At 55.3% G+C, this 19,119-nt stretch overlaps 1 protein-coding gene across 2 annotated transcripts in view; it reads right to left on the bottom strand.

Annotated features, from left to right (window-relative positions):
• The window catches only part of SPTBN2 (spectrin beta, non-erythrocytic 2), a gene marked incomplete at its 5' end in the record, with an annotated part of 33,129 nt that extends 22,348 nt beyond the window's left edge, over positions 1–10,781 (bottom strand). Inside the window, 9 exons of one of the 2 annotated variants that reach the window (XM_080817631.1) lie at positions 239–356; positions 1,582–1,769; positions 1,905–2,017; positions 3,810–3,925; positions 4,252–4,332; positions 4,496–4,587; positions 5,425–5,598; positions 6,046–6,197; positions 10,625–10,781. In XM_080817631.1, the coding sequence (XP_080673757.1) occupies positions 239–356; positions 1,582–1,769; positions 1,905–2,017; positions 3,810–3,925; positions 4,252–4,332; positions 4,496–4,587; positions 5,425–5,598; positions 6,046–6,197; positions 10,625–10,781 (1,191 nt within the window). Of the gene's footprint in view, positions 1–238; positions 357–1,581; positions 1,770–1,904; positions 2,018–3,809; positions 3,926–4,251; positions 4,333–4,495; positions 4,588–5,424; positions 5,599–6,045; positions 6,198–8,190; positions 8,369–10,624 lie in introns of those variants that run through there. The other variant, XM_080817630.1, reaches the window with a different exon arrangement.
• Positions 10,782–19,119: the final 8,338 nt, after the last annotated feature.

Here is a 19,119-nt window from a genome sequence, read left to right as displayed (position 1 = left end):
AACGGACAGCATGAGGGCCACGCGACCACGTGAAAGCACTTCCGCTTACTGATGAGGACCGGAAGGGGACAGGGAACAATAAAGACCACTGGATTTGTCTGTGGTGGTGGGACTATAGCTGAACCTTATTACTTATATTAATCTTATGCAGGAGGCCAGGACAAGCCTTCCGGTCAGGGCAGTGGGGGGCTGGTGCCAAGGATGGGACATCTGTGGGGCGGGGAGGGGGGCCGGGCACCTTGTTGATGTCAGAGATGAGCCGGCCCTCGCGGGGCGTGTAGACCTTCTGATTGTTGGCCCGCAGCTTGCTCTGGATGGTGAAGAGCAGAACTTCCAAGTTCCCCTTCTCGGTGAACCTGAGGCAGGAGGCGGTGTCGGGGTCAGAGTCAAAGGCCACACAGGCACAAGGACTCTACGTTTCGAAACGAAAGGTCCTGTGGTGCTTGTCTTCTCATGATCTCAGTGCAAAAGCCAGAAAATATGGGCAAGCAAAAAGAACATCATTTTAAAACAAATGAAAACTGGACAGAAATGACCAGTTACACTTCGGCATGCGTGTATTTCCTTTTCTTCCTTTTTTTTTGGTTACACAGACGGGATTATTTAAGAACGACGGCTGACCATCACCAAGGACTCATCCACCGCGAGCCAGGTCCTGCTCATGTCTGGCTCTCACTGTCACCCGCATTCTCTTATCGCTTTCATTTTCCAGATGGGAAAACAGAGGCACGGAGAGGCCGAATAAGCTGCCCAGCGCTCATGACTGCTTGACGGCAGAGGCAGGATTTGAATTCAGGTACTTTGAACCTGACCACTTAGCCACGTGCTCTCTGCCGCCTACAAATAAGCGGTTCTGTAAACTGCTTCCTCGTTTCCCTTTCATGAACATCTTTTCATGCCAGTAAGTGCATTTCTTCAACACGATCTCTAGTGGCTCTCCCCTGACTTATTTTTCTTTTACAAAGGTCAGGTGAGTGAACATCCTGGAAGCTCTACCTTCCAGAAAGCAGAGGGCTTTCTGGGTCACAGGGTGCACCTCAAACCATTCTTGGAATGTGTAGGAACAGACGTTTTCTGGATTAGTATTAGTTTTGGAGCTAAACGTATTAACTGCGGAAGAGCTCAAAACTGGGCAAGCGGAGGCCGTAGCATGTGCTGTACAGAGCTGCCTCCTGGCGATCCCATTTAGAAAGTCCATTTCTAAAGCAGGCCAACAGAGCCTTTGCAGTGTGCGCAGAAGCAGCCACACTCCCGTGTTACTGGTGATGATCTGCCCGTCAGATCCAGTCCGCCTGGCCCGAAGCTGGCATTGGGTTCTGGGACACTCCGGCCAGTAATCTCATCTGAGTGGATTGCACTGACTTTACCTACCACAGTAAGCATTTCCCCAGCGTGATTTTTTTTTTTTTTTAATGGATCATCATTTTAAAAATTTATCTTGGAATTGCTTCTGGCACTTTCAACTGGGGGAAATGAGCCTTCCCTGCATTTATGTTCTGCCAAATCTCCCTCCCAAAAGGCCACCCTAATTTAGGCTCAGGGCTGGCATGCTGCAGCAGGGGGCGGCCCAGGGACACGTACTTGGGTGGCTTCTCCACGGTGCGGTAAGAATTGAAGGACTGCAGCTGGTTCTGGACCCCGCTCAGGGAGTTGGCCAGCTGCCGGTCATTGAGGGTCACAATCGTTTGCTCGATCCACTGCAGCAGCTCTGAGGCCAGGGACTCATACTTCTCCACGAGGCGCTCGGCCTCCATGGCATGATCCAGCACCTGCGAGACAGCAACAAGGGGGTCCTGCCCACGGGGTCCCTGGCCCAGCACAGCAGCTCCCCACTGTCTCTGCTTTTGGGGAGGAAGACCCGTAGGCCCGAGCTCTGTCCCGCCGGCCTCACGGCAGAGGGGTACCTTGCCAATCCTTTTGCCTTCCACGGCCAGAGCCTTCATCTTGGAGAAGTAGTGATAGTAAGTAGCCACGTAAGTGATGATCGATTTCTCGTCTGGTTGGTCCACATTCACATCTGAGAAGAAGGAACACTCAGGTCAGGCCCTGATGTTTAGAGATTAGAAACCTGCCTCCCAGAAGTACACCTGCAACTTGGATCGCTTGCCCCAATCCCAGGGCCCCCACCTCAGCCCTCCGAAACTGACATCCTTCCTGCTCCTCTCAGGGCAAAAAGACAAGTACATCATTTGGACTAAAAGGACGTGAGAAAGCGAAGTTTCTCCCCACCCCCCACCTCCTCTAGAAATAAGCAGAGGACAAAATGCAGAGGCCCAAGGAGATTTTTACTCAGTGTTTCCAAGGGAGGCCAAAATTAGCTGTTGAGGGCAGGAAAGGCAAGAAAAGAAACTGCATTCCTGTTTGGGGATGGATCTTGTACTTAGGGGCTGGAAAGCTGTCTAAGGAATCAATGGATTTGGGGGCAGCAACACGGAAGATAAAAACCAAGCTTCCTGAACCCGGGATGTTCAGAGGGATGGGCCCAGGGAGCCCCAGCTGTTCTCAGGGGCATCTCGGGGCTCGGTCATGGCTATTTCTGACCTCAGTCCCAAAGTTCAGCTGTGAGTCTAAGGAGGTGAGTGTCCTCTGGGCAAATCAGCTTCTACCACAGAGACCAAGACTGGGACTTGAAATGCCTGGGTTCTACGCCCACAATCGGCAGATTCTATCCTACCTACAGGGAACACTATAGGGCTGGTCCCTATAGGCAGGTCCCCTCTGAAAGTCCATAGACAAGAAGGACCCATCGAAGTCATGTCATAAAGTTACAGGAGACTTTGTTTTACTTAAATGTTCTTTATTATAACTGTGCCTCTCAAATGCTTTCCCAGGAACCTACGTGCAAGACTTCCATCACTAGATGGCTGAGGAGTGTCGCTCTGGACTGAGATGGGTTTATGGTGGGACAGAAAACAGGGAGAAAAATACCGAGACCCCAGTCTGCCCAGTGAGCTTAGGGAGGAGCGTTTCCAGCAGGGAAGCCCCTTGGCCCTCCTCTGCCTCCCTTTTCTGGCAGCACTTGAGACTGCTCTCCCTGAGAACTGGCTGAGGAAGCAGGTCTGGAGTTTGGATCTCTGCCCCACCCGCTGTACGACCTCAGGAAAATCACTTAACCCGGTGGATAGGTCCCCATCTTCTCTTCCATAAACTGAGGACAGTAATGGCCCCGATTTCCAGAGCGTGTAGTGAGGACTGAGTTGAGTGAAGCAGGTCGAGTGCAGGGCCAGGTCTGAAATAAGAGCCAGGGACCACTGCCTCTCTCACCAACATCAAGATCAGAACCAGAGGGGCCAGTCAGCAGGGCCCGCTGACCGTAAGGCCAGAGCTGGGTGAGATCTCAGCGTCACGAAGCTTAATTTAGAACCCTAGAATGTTAGAGTAAGACGGACCCTTCGAGACCTCAGAGACCAATCTTCTCATTTTAGAGATGAAGAAAATGAGCCACAGAGAGGCTAAGCGACTGGCTCTAAGTCACAGAGCTGCTCCGTGGCAGGGCTGGCATAGAACCACATTCGAGGGCTCTTTCTGCCACAGGGCTGCCCCTCTCCCTACATCCTTTTTTTTGGAGGAGGGATACATACAATTCACCCTTTTACAGGGGACGATTCGGCAGCTTTTAGTACCTTCACAAAGTGGTACAGCCCTCACCACGATCTGTTCCAGGACATTCTTATCGCCCCCTGCCCAGAGGAAACTCCGTACCCATTAGCAGTCACCTGCCCCCAGCCCCCGGCCCTCAGCCCCTGGCCCCCACTCATCTGCCTTCTGCCTCTATCCCACAGCACTTTCTTTCCGTCACTCTGCCCCACCTTCGGGATCCAGCAACTTCGTGAGCCCCAGCTCCTTCTCAGCCAGATTGAAAGCGTTTTGCAGGTTGTAATGTGCATTGCATTTCTTCAGCGACTCAAAATCCAGCAGATCCGGCCTACAAGGGGAGGGGATAGAGAAGGGATCAAGAGCACGTGAGCCCCTAAAGAGGAAAAGTGAAGCCACCCTTGTCTTTATCCCTGCCACCAACTCCATTTTGTCCCGAACCAGGCACCCCAAACCCACGCCCACTGCTCCCACCCACCCTGGCTCCCATCACTGCCCTCTGTGCAGCGTGGTGCCCCCACATCCCAGCTCTTGTCTGAACGTTCACTCCTCGTAACTGCCGTGTAGCCCATCTCATGGTCCACGTGGGCGTGTGTGTGCCCGAGGGCCATGAGCCCATCCAGCCGCCCGGCAGGCTCGCCAACCCCAGCCCCTCACCGGTGCTTGTGCACAATGGCGTTGAAGGCCAGCCCGTCCCTCCAGCTGGTCGTGAAGTTGTGCACGTTGACATTGGGATACCTATAAATGGAGACCGGGAAGAACAGTGAGTAGGGCCTAGCCCTGGTCTGTGACTCAAGGATGGATCCCCAGGTCGCGGGTCCGGGCGGGAGCCCATCCCTCCTTTACCGCACAGCCTCGGTGCGGCCAACCCTCCAAGGCCACGGGCCCTGGGCAGCCTCACCCCGCCGTCTTCATCTGGCACCACAGCAGTAGGGCGTCCTTGGCCGACTTCTTCTCCTTGTTGTCTTCTGTTTCCACACTGATGTCTTGGATCTAAGAAGGAAAGAAGGGAGAGCCTCAGTCCCTGAACAGGGGCTCCTGGAGTTATCGGAGATACTCGGCGAAGCGCAGCAGAAAACTGCTCTTTAAAGACTCCCGGAAGAAGGGTGCTGGGACAGAGCTGGGGGACTTTTCCTCCTGGGGTAGTGACCACAAAACATCAGTTCAAAAGGATTTGAGGCAGCAGGATGGGGTTGGAAGTCAGAAGAGTGGAAGGGCCTCCGTGAAGGATATGCTGGCTCCTCGGAGTAGGCAGTGGCGGCGAGTGGCTGGGTGAGCGCTGCCTGGGAGCTGGGTTTCCAAGGGGGCACTGATGGAGCTCTGCTCCAGGCTGGGAGGAGGACTGGGGAGTAAGGGGACAACCCAGAGAACTGTGATGGTATGGGGACATTGGGCTGCCTATGCTCAGAGCATAAGAAGCAATAGGGTGACTGTTTTAGGGAGGCAAGCAGAGTTGGAAGCAGATGAGTGGACCAATGACCAGGCCCCAGGCAGAGTTCTCAAACTCTCAGGGGTGAAGGTCAGTTCAGTTTGTACAATCTCTGGTCCCTTGTGGACCAACATGTGGTCCTACCACCTGTTGTGGCCAGTAAACAGACCAGGCCACGGGGGACCTGCTACAGAAGTCTGACAACACCCACACTGGTCTCTACCCCGAGGGAGGGGGGAAGCTGTCTGGGTCTGGTGCTTGGATATCACAGCAACCTCAAACTGCTCTATGAAGTTCTAGATCCGCATGTTTTTGTCGGTCACGCTGTGGACTGGCGGTGCCCGTTCGCCGTACAGCACCGATGTGTGAAGCCCACTCTGCGAGACGCTGTGCCGGGCTACCTGGAACCGAAGGATGATGGTCCAGACCAGCCCAAGGGTCAGACGGTGGTTTCCGTCCACAATGTCGTGGGAGCCCATGTTTTCCAAGTGCACTTTCTGCTCCTTCAGGAACTGGAGGGCCTTGTCCACATTCTCCAGGCAGTGGATCCGCATGCGGCCTTTGGTGGGCTTTGGCTGTTAAGGGACAGGGGACACAACAACATGGGGTTGTGGGTCTCCTCCTCTTTCCCCTCTCAGCCTTCTCAGGACCCTGCTCTATGCGCCTTCCCCGTGACCCCCGTCGGGAACGCGGGTACAGCCCTCAAGCCTGGGCCCAAGTTCAGCAGCCAAAGGGCAGTTTCCAGAGGTGGCTCGGGCAGATTAAGATTCCCAAGGGAATTAATTGCACCCACAGTGGGTGGGAAAAGAAAAGTTTTCAATGGGGCCACTGTTCCTGTCTCCGTGAAGCAATGCTCTTATTGAATCCAGGTGGCAAAGCCTCTCAAAACGAAAGCATCCTCTGAGCAGAGGGCAGCCAACTGCTTCCCGCTCTGCGCCGTCACTCTTCTAAGGGCGACACCCAGCTTGTCCCCCTGACTACTGTTTCTTGGGCTCCCTCCTCCCTCTGTGACCACAGCTCACCAGTGTCTCTCCCGAGAGCACCTCGAGGAGCCTCAGGAGGTTACGTCCATCCCGGAGGTCACTGTACAGGTCTCCCACCCGGCATGTCACCCGGGCCAGGTGCGAGTTCACCCACTTGGTGAAGGTTTTCTTCTGCACAGCTTCTCGCTCATCTGTGGCGGCAACAAGGGGTCATTTCTGTCCTTCAAGTACAGTGCACCTGCTTCTAAACACCAACTGACGGGGTTGGGGGGCTGGGGGGTGCTTGAGGACCCGGAAGTGAGGTCTAGGAAGGAGGAGGGGCAGGAAAACGCCTGAGACAAAATCCCTGACTTAAAAAGCAGGGAATAAAGAAATTGGGATGAGCTCATAGGGGAAAAAAGAGAAATGAGCAAACAGGCTTTGCGAAGAAAGGAGGAAAGAAATTAGAAGCAGTGAGACATGCGGGGAAGGGCTGGGATCTGGGATCAGGGCCGTCCTGTAACAGCGGAGAGACACTGTTATCATCATCAGAGTCTTGCTGTCCTCATCTGTTAAATGGGCATACTGCCTGACTTTCTACTTCAACCTGTGACTGTTGACGAAATGAGACAATGTACGTCAGCTGCCCCGCACACATGATGGGCTGCTCCTTGATGAGTTACAGTTATCCGGGCGTGATCTAACCCGAAGCAGAGACCCAGAGCTCTGAGAAGCAGCAGGAGGCGTGGCCATTCTCTTTGCTGCCGGACAGGGCGTGGACTTAAATGACACCAGCCGCTCTTCCAAGTGGTCATTAGAAGGACAAGACATTACAGAGGCTCTAGCCTCCTGAGTCAGCTTGTTCTCCTGGGATAATTTAAAGAAAAGATGGGGCTCCTCTACTTCTGGGGTGGGTTCATTCAGTTCATTCGGGACTACAGTGGGATCCAGTCCTGGGACAGCAACATCCCAACGCTAAGACGGAAAACAATCTTGAAGGTTGGGAATAGGGAAAACACTGACCCCAGGACACACAGCGGGGGGTAAAACTGGCAGAGTTGGGTGTGGATCTCCAAGAAGGTGAGCAAATGCCTTGCTGCCTGGTCCATAGGACAGGCTGCCGATGAAGGCCTGCTTTGTAGGTTCCACAAGAAAATTTAACACTTTAGACGTTATAAATGACAAAGTAAGGGAAAAGGCTCTGGCCACTCGGATTTCTGCCCGTTTTCCCCAGAGGAGCCCAGTGCGAGGACCCAATCCAAGGGGCTGGGGCCTGAAGAGTCAGTTTTATTTCCCTTCTCAGCACCAGCATCTCAGAAACCAAAAGGACCCATCCCTGAATTTCACATTCCTGTGCACCTCACCCATAAAACATAACGACACACCCACGTCTATTCCTGTCTCTCTTACCTCCAAGCCCCGTACCTAAGCCAGCCTCCGGGTCCTAACACCTACACCGGCAGGCCCTGCTCTGTGGGCCTCCTTTCAGGGTCTCCAGGCCCTGCCTGAGCCCGGCACTGCCCAGAGCACCGGCCATCGCTGGAGGCGTGAAGACAGCCCTGATGCCAGGCACACTGGGGTGAGGCCATTCTGGCCTACAGGTAGAAAAAGAGAGGAAGACCGAATCCGTAGCAGCTAGGAGAAAACTGGCCAAAGCCAAGGCCCAGAGATAAAGCATCACTTTACAAGGTGTCCGCAACATCCACAGGCACCCCCCACCCCAAACTCGGTGGTCCTGGAAATACACTGAAATATCGGTTCCAGGATGAACACAGGCCTGCCCATCCGCACCAACTCCCTTTGACACACTCCCTGGTTTACACACACACACACACACACACACACAGAGCGCCTCACACAGGTTTAGACACCCACTCAGAAAGCCATGGCCACAGGGACAAGTCCTGGGTGGCTCGGCCTCCCGGGTGACCGCAGTCTCTCCTAACAGCCATCCCAGCAGGTGCTTCTCCTCCAAACCCTCCGCGGGGACAGAGGACAGGCTCGGCGCTGTCGCGGGCGCTGCCACCAGGCTCACGTCCCTTCTTCCAGGGGGGCCCAAGCCTTTCCCGACTCCGCGGGCGCCCATGGGTTGGGCCCCTCGTAGTCAGTCCCCGCGCACACGGTCTCCCGACACAGACGGCGGGTGCCTCCCCGGCTTTGCTCCGGCCCCTCCGTCCCGGGGGGCCCCTGGGCGCGGCCGCTCACCTTGAAGCTGTTTGAAGCGGCCTTCCAGCACGCTGGCGTACTGCGCCGGGTTGATGAAGGCGGCCGGCGACAGCAGGAGGCCCCCCGGGCTCTGAGCCCCTTCCACGGCCTCATAGTAGAAGTCGCCCGCGCCGTTGAGGCCGGGCCCGTGCGCCCCGCTCACCCCGTTCCCATTCATGCCGCCCGCTGCCTCTCACGCGGCCCGGGGCCCGCCGTCCATGCCCTGCTCCGCTCCGCGCCTCCCCCCTGCCCCACCGCAGCGCGGGGTCCCGAGCGCCCGGGCTCCCGGCGGGGCGTCCGTCCGAAGGCCGGCGACGGGTCGCGGAGCGGCGGGAAGCCGAGCGCCGGCCGTCTGAGCGCGCGAGCTCCGGGGCGCGCGGGCAGAGCACACCTGGCTGCGGCGAGGGGAGACCGAGGCGGCTCCCGACAAACAGGTCGGACGGTGCCGGGGGAGGGGCGGGAGGCGGGGCGCGGCTCGCGGCGGCGGCGGGCCCGGCCCTGCGCGGCGAACAGGGAACCGCCGGCGCCTGGCGGACCGGCCCCCCGCCCCCCCCGGGCCCCCAGCTGCTCAGCGCGGGGCCCCCGAAGCAAACTCCTGCCTCCCGAAGGTGTGCAGGTGGGACAAGGATGGTCCCCTCTTGGGGTGACGGTAGGAGGTCCCCCCCTTTAGGACCCGAGCTCTGGTCCCCAGCTCGGAGGGCAGAGAAAGAGAAATCCCTGGAGAGGTGAGACCAGCTCCGCAGGCGCGGGGCACTCTGCTGGGCGGTTGCTCAAGTTGTCTTATCTGTGAAATTGGTGCTCAGTCTTCCCCACTTGTTTGTCACCGCCTCCAGTTCCCGTCCCTTCCCTGGCGCGAGGCTCACCAAGCCCTCCTCAGCCAGGCCATCCCTGGCCCCCAATGCATCCCACTGCCGGGACATCTGCCAGATTCTCTTCCGATCTCTCCCTGGGCTTCAGCTCATGTCCCTTACAGGCCACTCTCAGTCTCTCCTGTCTTCATTCATTATTTCTCTGACACCTGCTGGTGCGAGGGGCCGTGCTAGGTGAAGCCCACACAGGAGAGCCCGGTTTGGTGGTGGAGAAATGACACCTCAAGGTGGCATGTGTCACTTGGGCTATAAACATGGGGACAGTCCTGGGTGGCATGTGGCATGTGCACAGACATCATGACCCCAAAACCTGGGTGGCAGGGAAACTTCTCAAACAGGTGACATTGTCCACAACCCACTGTTCTGGCTTCTCTCGCCTATAGAAACACTGAAGTGAGTATTTCACAAGCCAGCCTGAGACTCAACCCAGAAGGGCAGAGAGGTTGGGGAGAAAATACACGATGAGGGCTTCCTAGACCTAAGGCCACCACGCAAGGGTCCTGGGATGCTGTGCTGCCAGAGAAGAACTACCTGGAGAGCTTTTTTAAAAATCCTAATTTCTGGACCATATATGGGTCCAATGATCCTAATTCGGTGTGTCTAGGAGGGGGCTTCGGGACGTGTCTTTGTAAAACTGTCCCTGGGTGATCCTGTAAAAAGTGCTGCCCGGTTTGGGAACCACCCCCTCAGTGTCTCCCTTCTCCCAGCAGGCCACCCACTCATGCTGGGGGCACTGCCTGCGATGACAGGGAGTGGTTGTGGCATCCTCCCTGGCATGGGGCTGGGAGGCCAGCAGGTCGGTGGAAGAGATGAAGGTGGGACGGAGCGGGGAAGCCAGACGGGGTGGGTGGCCTTAGGGTGTGTGGGTGACTCAGCCCCACGCCAGCCAGCCGCTGATGGTGTCAGGTGGCAGCTGCACTCTTGTTGCCATGACAACTCCTCCCCGGAACGCAGGGAGGCCCGTCAGACGGGTTTGTTTGTGCTCAGCGGAGCTGAGGGAAGAGCCCAGGCCGTAGGGGAGGGCAGAGGAAGAGGCGGGCTGAGAACGAGCGCCGGAGAATGGGCGGCTGCAGAAACCAGCGGCGGGTGGAGGAAACCTGCTTCGGGGAACAGGTAGACGAAATAATGGGAGGAACAGGAGGCAGGTGGAAGGAACAGGTGGGGAAGGAAGGGGGAGGGTAATGGACTGGGAGAGATAACAGGTGTGAGAGGTGACAGGGAAAACCAAGGAAGGCCCAACAAGGGGATGAAAGGTAAGGGGCAGGCGGGGGGGGGAGGGGGAGATGGCAGGACTAAATGCGAAAGAGTTAAAGACCATGACTCAGGGACAGAGGGGAACAGAGCTGAGTCCTGTGCTTGGGGAAGGGAAGACGGGGAACATTCTGGACTGTATGAAGTTTGTTCTCGGCGCTGCAGTTGGGGACCAGGGGCTTGACGGGGTAATCTGGATCAGCTGGCAGCTTAGAAAGAAAGTTGGTCTTCCAACTTGACATTGGAGGATCCTCCCTGACTAGCTTCTCTCCCCAGCCTCCTCAGCATCTCCCGTGGCCGGCCCCTGACCTCACCTGCCAGGGCCTTAATGCGAGACCTCTCAAAGAGGCGGGCTGAGCTGCTGTCATTGTCCCAGTCCGAGTCGGGCAGGTCCCAGCGGTTGTTGATGTCGCTGTATTGGCCCTGGATCTCCAAGCTGTCGAAGTCTGTGGGTGACAGGGTGCTGCTCATGGTGGTAGGTGGCCTCCTGCTCCTGCAAGGGGGAACGTGGCTGGTGAGGGGCGTCTTAGGACCACTGAGCCCACTACTCACCATGTCCTTCTCTCCTCTTGCCCTAGATCTGCTCCACGCTCCTGAGGGCCAGAGGCTGTGGTTGGTTTCTCTGTCCATGGAGATCAGCCCCTAGTGGGAGACGGGAAGCCACGGTGGGGAAACAGAGGGACAGGAACCCATGAGATGAACGTGGAGGGGGACGGGAAGGCAAGAGTGTCTCAGAATGCGGTGGCAGAGAGAAGGGGCTCCAGGGAGGGACAGTGGGCGAAGCTGGGGACTGAAAATGACGACGGCTAACAGCATGGCTTGGGAGGGCGGTGCACAAACCAGGGTACCAGAGGAAGCAGATGTAGGACCCCAGTCTAAACTGGAGTTCTTTCATTTCATGGTTCCACAAACTGCTCTGAGCTCCCACTCCACAGAAGACAACCTCTTATACCCAGTACGTGATCTGAGATGAAAAGACCCTAATCCTGCTCTCCAGCTGAGATGGATTTAGGATACACCAGGAAGCCTGTGATGCACTCTTAAATAAGTATAGACAAAGTGCCCAGGAGTTCAGAGGAGGATATGGTATGGTTCTCTCCCCCTTTGTTTCCTTTTGTTTGCTACAGGGAATATCTGACAGGTGCTAGGGAAATGTCAGCTGTGAGATGTGGCCCTGCTATGTACATGTGTCACCTCACCACAACCCTTATGGGGCAAGGGTTCATTGTCATCCCCACTCATAGAGGAAGCTGCACAGTGAAAGTTAAGTCATGGTTCAAGGTCACGCAGCTGGAAGGAGCAGAGCTGGGTTTCAAAGAGAGGTTCTTTCTGACTTTGGGGAACAAGCTCCCAATCGTAACACATGTTCCTCGAGCATCCTGGAGCCCTTCGGAGCTCCCTGGGAAGCATCAGCAGCTGGGGCTCCCTTCAAGGGCCCAGGCTAGGGAAATTAGGACCACATATGCTTGCCAGCACTACTCATGGGTCTACGTTATGCAAACTCTGTCCTTCTCAAAACTAACAAATGAGCTTCAGATTAGCTGCTCGGGATTTAAAAAACCCCTCTACTGGGCACCTGGGTGGCTCAGTGGGTTAAGCCTCTGCCTTCGGCTCAGGTCATGATCCCAGGGTCCTGGGATCGAGCCCCACATCGGGCTCTCTGCTCAGCAGGGAGCCTGCTTCTCCCTTCCTATCTGCCTGCCTCTCTGCCTACTTGTGATTTCTCTGTCAAATAAAAAATTAAATAATTTAAAAAAAAACCCCTCTACTGTCCAATGTCTTGTGTATTTCAGCATTCAGCAGCCATTCAAGGGAATGGAGGGGGCTGGGTCTGCAACTTCATTAGAACCCCAAGTCTGCATTTCTCATTTTCCTAGTACCTTTCAAACACAAAGACATTTTAACCCTTAGCACTACTTCCTAGGGTGAAGACTATGATATTGGCAGTCTCTGGTTCTGGGAGGGTGGACAGGAGGACCTTGTGTGTAGTTTGGGGGAAAGGAGAAGGGATAGGTGGTGAGTTGTGGGTGGGTAGGGAGGTGTGTTCCCTTGGGCACGCAAAAGCAGAACTTGGCTTCTGTCATTAACTGGTTCCGTGAAGTTGAACCTGAAGCTGACCCACAGGAAGCCAGGATTGTCTGCCCCTCCCCTTTCTCTCAAAGAGAAATCAGGCACAAGGATTTCCCTGGGAGTAGCATTAATGAGGTGTGAGGGAGCTAAGGTCTAAGGCTCCTAGACTGGGTTTTGCATTCCCTGTAATAGGGAAAAGAGCTTAATTTCCACTAGCTGGGACACCTTTCTCCTTTAAAATTCATCACTTCTCTTAATCCCCAACAGAGTCTTTGAATTTGCTCCGTAAATATTTATATAAAAATAAATTCTAGGGCAGAATTGAGTCACCCTGAGCAAAGAGTGCTGTGGGCAAGGTGTGACCTGAACTAGAGTCACCTAATGCTGGCAGGCACTGAACAGGGAAGGAGCCTAAGCCCCCGAACCGGTACCAACTCCATTTTTCTCAGTCATTCAGGTCCAGGCTTCCTTGTCAGTAGCCATGCTCACACTTAGCTCTGGGGTTGACATTTCCAGCACTCACATGCTCTCTACATAGACCTCCCCACAAAAAGTCCTACATACATACCATGCCCTCCAGCCTTCTGTTTCCATGACCCTTTTTCTTTTTATCAGGAGTCACAGAACCTACTAAAGCCAGTCCCCAGGCCTATGGCGGAGAAACTGTTTAAAAATAACTAATTTTGGGGTGCGTGGGTGGCTCAGTGGGTTAAGCCTCTGCCTCCAGCTCGGGTCATGATCTCAGGGTCCTGGGATCGAGTCCCACATCGGGCTCTCTGCTGGGCAGGGAGCCTGCTTCCTCCTCTCTCTCTCTCTCTGCCTGCCTCTCTGCCTGCTTGTGATCTCTCTCGGTCAAATAAATAAAATCTTTAAAAAAAAATAACTAATTTTGGTGGTGCTTGGCTAGCTCATTCAGAAGAGCATGTGACTCTTGATCTCGGGGTCATGAGTTCGAGCCCCACGTTGGGTATAGAGATTACTTAAACAAATAAAACCAAAAGTAAACAAAAACAAACAAACAAAAAAACACAACTGATTTTGGATTCCTTTAGGTGGGCCTGGCACTTTCCAGTTCTCTACAGACCCCACCAATCTCTTTCTCCTTCCCAGCCATGTCACATATTTTTTTAAAAAAGATTTTATTTATTTATTTGACAGACAGAGATCACAAGTAGGCAGAGAGACAGGCAGAAAGAGAGGGGGAAGCAGACTCCCTGCCGAGCAGAGAGCCTTATGTGGGGCTCGATCCCAGGGCCCTGGGATCATGACCTGAGCTGAAGGCAGAGGCTTTAAGCCACTGAGCCACCCAGGCACCCCCATATCACATATTTTTGTCACCTCTGGGGCCCTGAAGACATCGAGATTCTTAAATCTTCCTTTGTATCTTAGTACTCCACAAAGAAAAGACACTTAAAGAAGCAGACTGACTGACTCTGTCTCCAAACCACTGTGTGTCCTTGGGGCCCCATAAACCGCACAAAACTTAAACATGTATTACTCTGGCTTCCCTTTGGTGATCCAACCTGGTCCTCCCGTAGTGGGACCCAGGCATGGGATCCAGACCTCCCAGTGAGGTCTGGCTGTTAGAGCCTCTCCATGGAATCCTATAATTTTGGAGAGAAAGTATGGATTTGGAATCTCCCCTCCTCCCAAAGAAAAATTCAGCCACTTTAAATGCTCCTTTGGCCAAGTCAGATTTTGACACACATGCTTTGTGTCCTGAGTTCCCAGGGATGCCGTCAGATAGATAAGGAACCAAAATGGTGCTGGTGTCCTTCGACTGTGGATCTCTCTAGGGCCACATGTTGGGATTCCAAGGAGTTGGTTCCCATGGACTTGCATGTGAATGGTGCTCTCTGGTGTTGTTCAGTGCTGTGGCCTCTGAGGTTTGGTTGACAAGCATTTGCACTCTGCAGTCCCTGGCCTTTGGGACAATACTCTGTGTCCTCTGTCCCCTGCTGCCATCTCCAGATTCCTACAGTTCTCTATGGAGTTTCTTTACATAGATCCTGCTCTGAGTTCTTTCACTGAGTACATCATTCCTCACCTATGATCTGGGTCTCCATACTCACATCTGCTTAGCCTGCCTGTCCACCAGACTCATGACCCCTGTGTCTCCATACGCTGGAGAATCCTCAGCCTCATTCTCCCCATGGATTCCCAAACTCTGGCAACAGGACGGCACAGCAGCTAATCCAGATTACAGTTCCACTGGCACCTTATTCTTAGCCACTGACCTCGAGGCCAGGCCCAAGTAGCTTACATTGTTCACGCTAGAATAAAGCCAACTCCCACCAGCTGCAAGCCTGGGGGTCCTGCTGGATTCCCCACCGGCTGCTGCAGGATTCAGCCGCGGGCGGATCCTCAAGGGCAGCTGTCCCACTTCCCCTTCCCTCCTGTTTCAGCTGGCATGCGGGCTAGAAATCCTATCCCCTGGCTATAGCCTGCCTTGTACCCTAATTCCTCCTCTGGCCGCATACTGCTCCTGATTAAGTCTTTGCCTCCCTCAGAGACAGTTGATGGTTCCCTCCTCTGCGCTCCCACAGCACTTGGGAGAGCAGCTATTATTGCCCCCATCACATTGTATTACACTTGGTTGTTTATGAGCCTCTCTGCGTGCTCCATTTTTAACCCATGGAGGACAAGGGCTGTGTCTTACTCATGTTTGTCTTTTCCAAGCCCGGCACAAGAGGCATTCAGTAAAGAAATAGTGAATGACTCAACCATAACTCTTTTTTTTTCTTTCTTTTTCTTTCTCTCTTCTCTTTTTTTTTTTTTTTTTTTTTTTTTTGCCAGCCAATTCATGTCTTTCTTAGAGCTGGAGAAAGACACAAGGAAAGAATAAAAATGGGATTGGAGGAGACCCTCAGTTGAAGTACTCTCAGGGTTAAATTCTATAGTTCAGGATGAGGGATTCTCCAACTTGCATGAATTACAAGGACCTGGAGGCTATTAAAACACAGACCACTGGGCCCTGACTCCCTTGTCCCCCTCTCTCCTCCCCCCCCAACAAGGTTTCCGATTCAATAGATCTGGGGTGGGGCCCAGAACCCTGCTTTTCCTACTCGTTCCCAGAGGACACTAAAGTCCTGATTTGAGGGCACCATTGTCCAAAGATGAGGAGCGATAGAATTGGCTAGGGGAGCTATGAGGACTGAAGAGACACCAGGTTTCGGGGGTGAGGGTGATCCGAGGTTAACTTCTGGGTGGGTTCAGGCTCTATCCAATGCTAAACTCAAAATGTAATTTCTCTGAGAAACTCCAAGACCCGCAAAGAACCAGAAGTGTCAGGCAATGAGAGAGGAAATGAAGACGGAGTGAACTCTAGATCTAATGAGACAAATAGAGCTGATGCCCTGACACAGGTGAATCACAGATGTGCGGAAGAAGGACGAGATGGCTGGAGATGCTATGGGCGGTGGGGGGAGTAGAGTTGACCAAATGACAGCAGGGTGAGTAACAGATGAGAAGGAATGGGGACCTTGGCCAAGTAAAAATCTTAGACTCAAAGTCTGAGTGGACCGGCAGAGACATGAAAGGAAAAAGGGGTTGCAAATAAACTCAGGGCTCCTAGGAGGGCAAAAGAAAGACGCACTCAGGGCAATCAGAGACCCTTGCGGAGAAAAACACCCTAACCCATTTCCCTCAAGGCTGTATTCCTGGTGAAACGCAGGGACTCTCCTCCATGGAACTTAAGGACCGAGAAGAGTGGCACTGAATTTTTGTTTGATCTTCTCTGGAGTCCTCCACTCGGCAGAATTATTCAGACTAATTTTCACTCCCTTGCTATGCCCCTCCCCCAAGCCTGCACCGGCTGGGTTACATCAGTTTCTCCAAGGGACAAATCCAAGATCCATAATAACTTTTCCCTCTCTAAACCTTTCCTCTTCCGAATTGACCAAGAGGTTGGTCCAGCACCCGACGCATATTTGGAACTCACTCTGCCCCTTTCACCTTCAAGGAAAACTGGTTCGTGGATACCCTGCCCCTGCCTGCCTGAACCGACCGGCTCGCCAGCGCTGGAGCCGTGGCGGCTGGAGGGAGAGGAGGAGGGCGGCGGAGACAGCATGCAGCAGGTTAGGAAAGAGACAAGCCCGCGGCGCAGCCAAGCATGCGACGCCACGGGGTCAGTGGGGTGAAGTCGTCCCGCGCCAGAGTGGATAGTAAATGCCCACCGTGGTGCTGGAGTTGGAACACCCCAGCGCGGAGGCCTTGCCGGGTAGTCGTGTGCGGGGCCGACGCTAAGCCGTCCGGATGTCCCGGCCACGGAAACACCTTACGCCGCTCCTTCCCCACCGCCCGAAGGGGCTGCATGCTCCCGCTCGCAGCGTTCTGGTCTCCACGGCCAGCCAGGTCCCCTCTCACACACAGTCAGGAAGCATAAAGGGGCGCATGGAGCTAGCTACCAAAGAGGCTAGGAGGAGCCCCCTGGCTCCCGAGGGGAGCCCCCAGCAAGCTCCGGAGAGGGAGCCGGGCGCCCGCACACGCCGGGCACAGACGGCAGAGCGTGTCCGCAGCACCTGGATCAGCGCCGGCGGTCGGCGGAGGAGCCGCGGCCACCGGAACAGCCGGCGCTGTCACACGCGCTCGGAGCACAGCCGGCCCGAGCCCTCAACGCGTTTGTCAGCCGCAACTCTTGCAAGACTCTTCGCTCCGCTCCGGAAAGGCCCGCGTTCCCCACGCCTCGACCCTCACCCCCCGTACCTGGGTGGCTGGCACATGACTCTCCATCCTGTCCCCCGGACCGGGCGGGAGCGAGGGCCAGGCGCCGCATCCTCCCTCCCCGGCTCCCGCGGCCGGCCCCGAGCCCCGACCCCGACCCCAACCCCGCCGCCCGCACGCGGCCGCACAAAGCGCGCCGCCCCGCCGCCGGGACAAAGCGGGCCCGGGCGCCGGCACCTACCTCGGTGCGGAGCGCCGGCCGGCCGGGCGGGAGTGCGGCGGGCGGGGGCGCACCGGTCGTCGCCGCGCCCGCAGCCCCGCCGCGAGGGGCGGTTGCGGGCGGCGGCGGGTGGCCGGGCGGCGGCGGCGGGGCTCACGGCGAGCGGCGGCGGGCGCTGTCACGGGGCGCGAGCGGCGCGGGGGGCGCGCGGGGCCGGCGGCGGCGGGGCGCGTGGCGGCGCGCGGGCGCGAGCGGCGGGACTGCGGCGCCGCGGAAGGAGGACAATAGCCTCCCCCCTGCCGCAGGCCGCCGGCTCCCGCGGGAGGCCCGGGACCATCTGGAGCCGGCGGCCCCGCGGGGCTCGGGGCGGGGCCCGAATCACCCCCTCCCCGCCCGGCGCCATGGTAACCGCGGCCCCTCTCGGTTCTCGGCACAGCTCCCCGGCCCCGGGGTCGCTGACCTTCCCCGGGGCGACCACGGCGGCCGCTCTGCGGCCGGCTCCCGACCCCCGCCACCTTCCGTGCGGGTGCTCCCCATAATGCCGCCTTCCGGCCAACCCTGGGCCATCTGGGTACCCCCCCCCCAGCTGGCGTGGCTCGGGCTCCGCAGTTTGAGGACCCCCACCTTTGTCCCTACTCCTCCTTTCCTCCAAAACCTGTATCCCCGAGACACGCAATCCTTCCTTTCCCGGTACTCACCGCCCGGAAGGTTTCCCAAAATTCAGCCTCCGTTTTCCTTTTCAAATTCTCCTCTTTGGGCACCTCCAGTTCATCTCCCTTCAAGCAATCCTCTCCTCCATCCCCTCTCCCGAGCATCCTCCTTCAGGCAGGTAGGCCGGCTCTCTTCCCCAAAGCGTCTCCATGGTCTCCGTGGTGGAGATTCGCCTGCTCGCAGATCAGATTCTCGGAACAGTCATCCCCGCAGCTTCTCTCTGCTCCTTCTCAGCTCCTCTCATTTATCAACCAGGAGAATTCCGGCCTACTCACTGTCTTAAAAGGGAGTGGGGGTGGGGATGGACATTTCTAGGCCTGGCACAGCTGGGTTTCTCCTTGGTTTAGTAGCATCTGAGTGGTCGAAGGTCTTAGGTCGTTAAGCAAGGTGAACTACTATCTCTCTGCTTGAGAGAGAAAAGAAAAATGCTCAAATAATAATAAAGTTATAAAGTGCCAGCTGGGTATTAAAAGTGCATTATCTCATGTGACCCCCACCCCCACCCCCCACCAACTCCACACTCCAGCTCTAAGAGGTAGGTACTGTTCTTCCAGACTAGGAGACTAAACTCGGAGATGAACTAGTAATAATAGATTGGGTTTAGTACAGAGCAAGCAGAATTTAACCATTAGATTATTTTGTTCCTGAGGATGTGGGCCTGTTTCCACAGGGGAAATGCTTGAAATGGCCAAGTAAGGGCAACGTGAAGAATGGGCTTGCCATAAATTATTGGGTTTAAGGTTTTATTTATTTACGGATAATGGAGTTGTAGGATTTTGCTCCTTTCTGAAAAGGCGCACCTAGTGAAACAGATCTGTAAGCGACTGAAGTACTTTACAGTTATGATTTTGGCAAGGTGAAATTATTTGTTTTAAACTTATTTGAAAACATTTTCAAGGAAAAAAAAAGGCTTGCTACCAATCCTCTCTGGTTGTATTATCTCTCACCTACCTGGCCTTGGTTTTCCTAGACTATAAAATGGGTCAGGAGGCGTATCAGGGAGTTGTACTAAAAGATGACCCTGAAGCTCTCTTCTAGCTCTGATAGTCTGATTCCACCACTCAACTGGAACAGTGATTCCACCATCGAACTGAAACTGGGATGTGCCTCACCAGTAGCCACAATTAGGGCTATTTATTACCTTTT

Source organism: Martes martes (assembly GCF_963455335.1).
Source record: "Martes martes genome assembly, chromosome: 10".
Classification (NCBI taxonomy): domain Eukaryota; kingdom Metazoa; phylum Chordata; class Mammalia; order Carnivora; family Mustelidae; genus Martes; species Martes martes.
The sequence above is the reverse complement of the archived record's forward strand: the minus strand, read 5'-3'. Positions and strand labels throughout refer to the sequence as shown.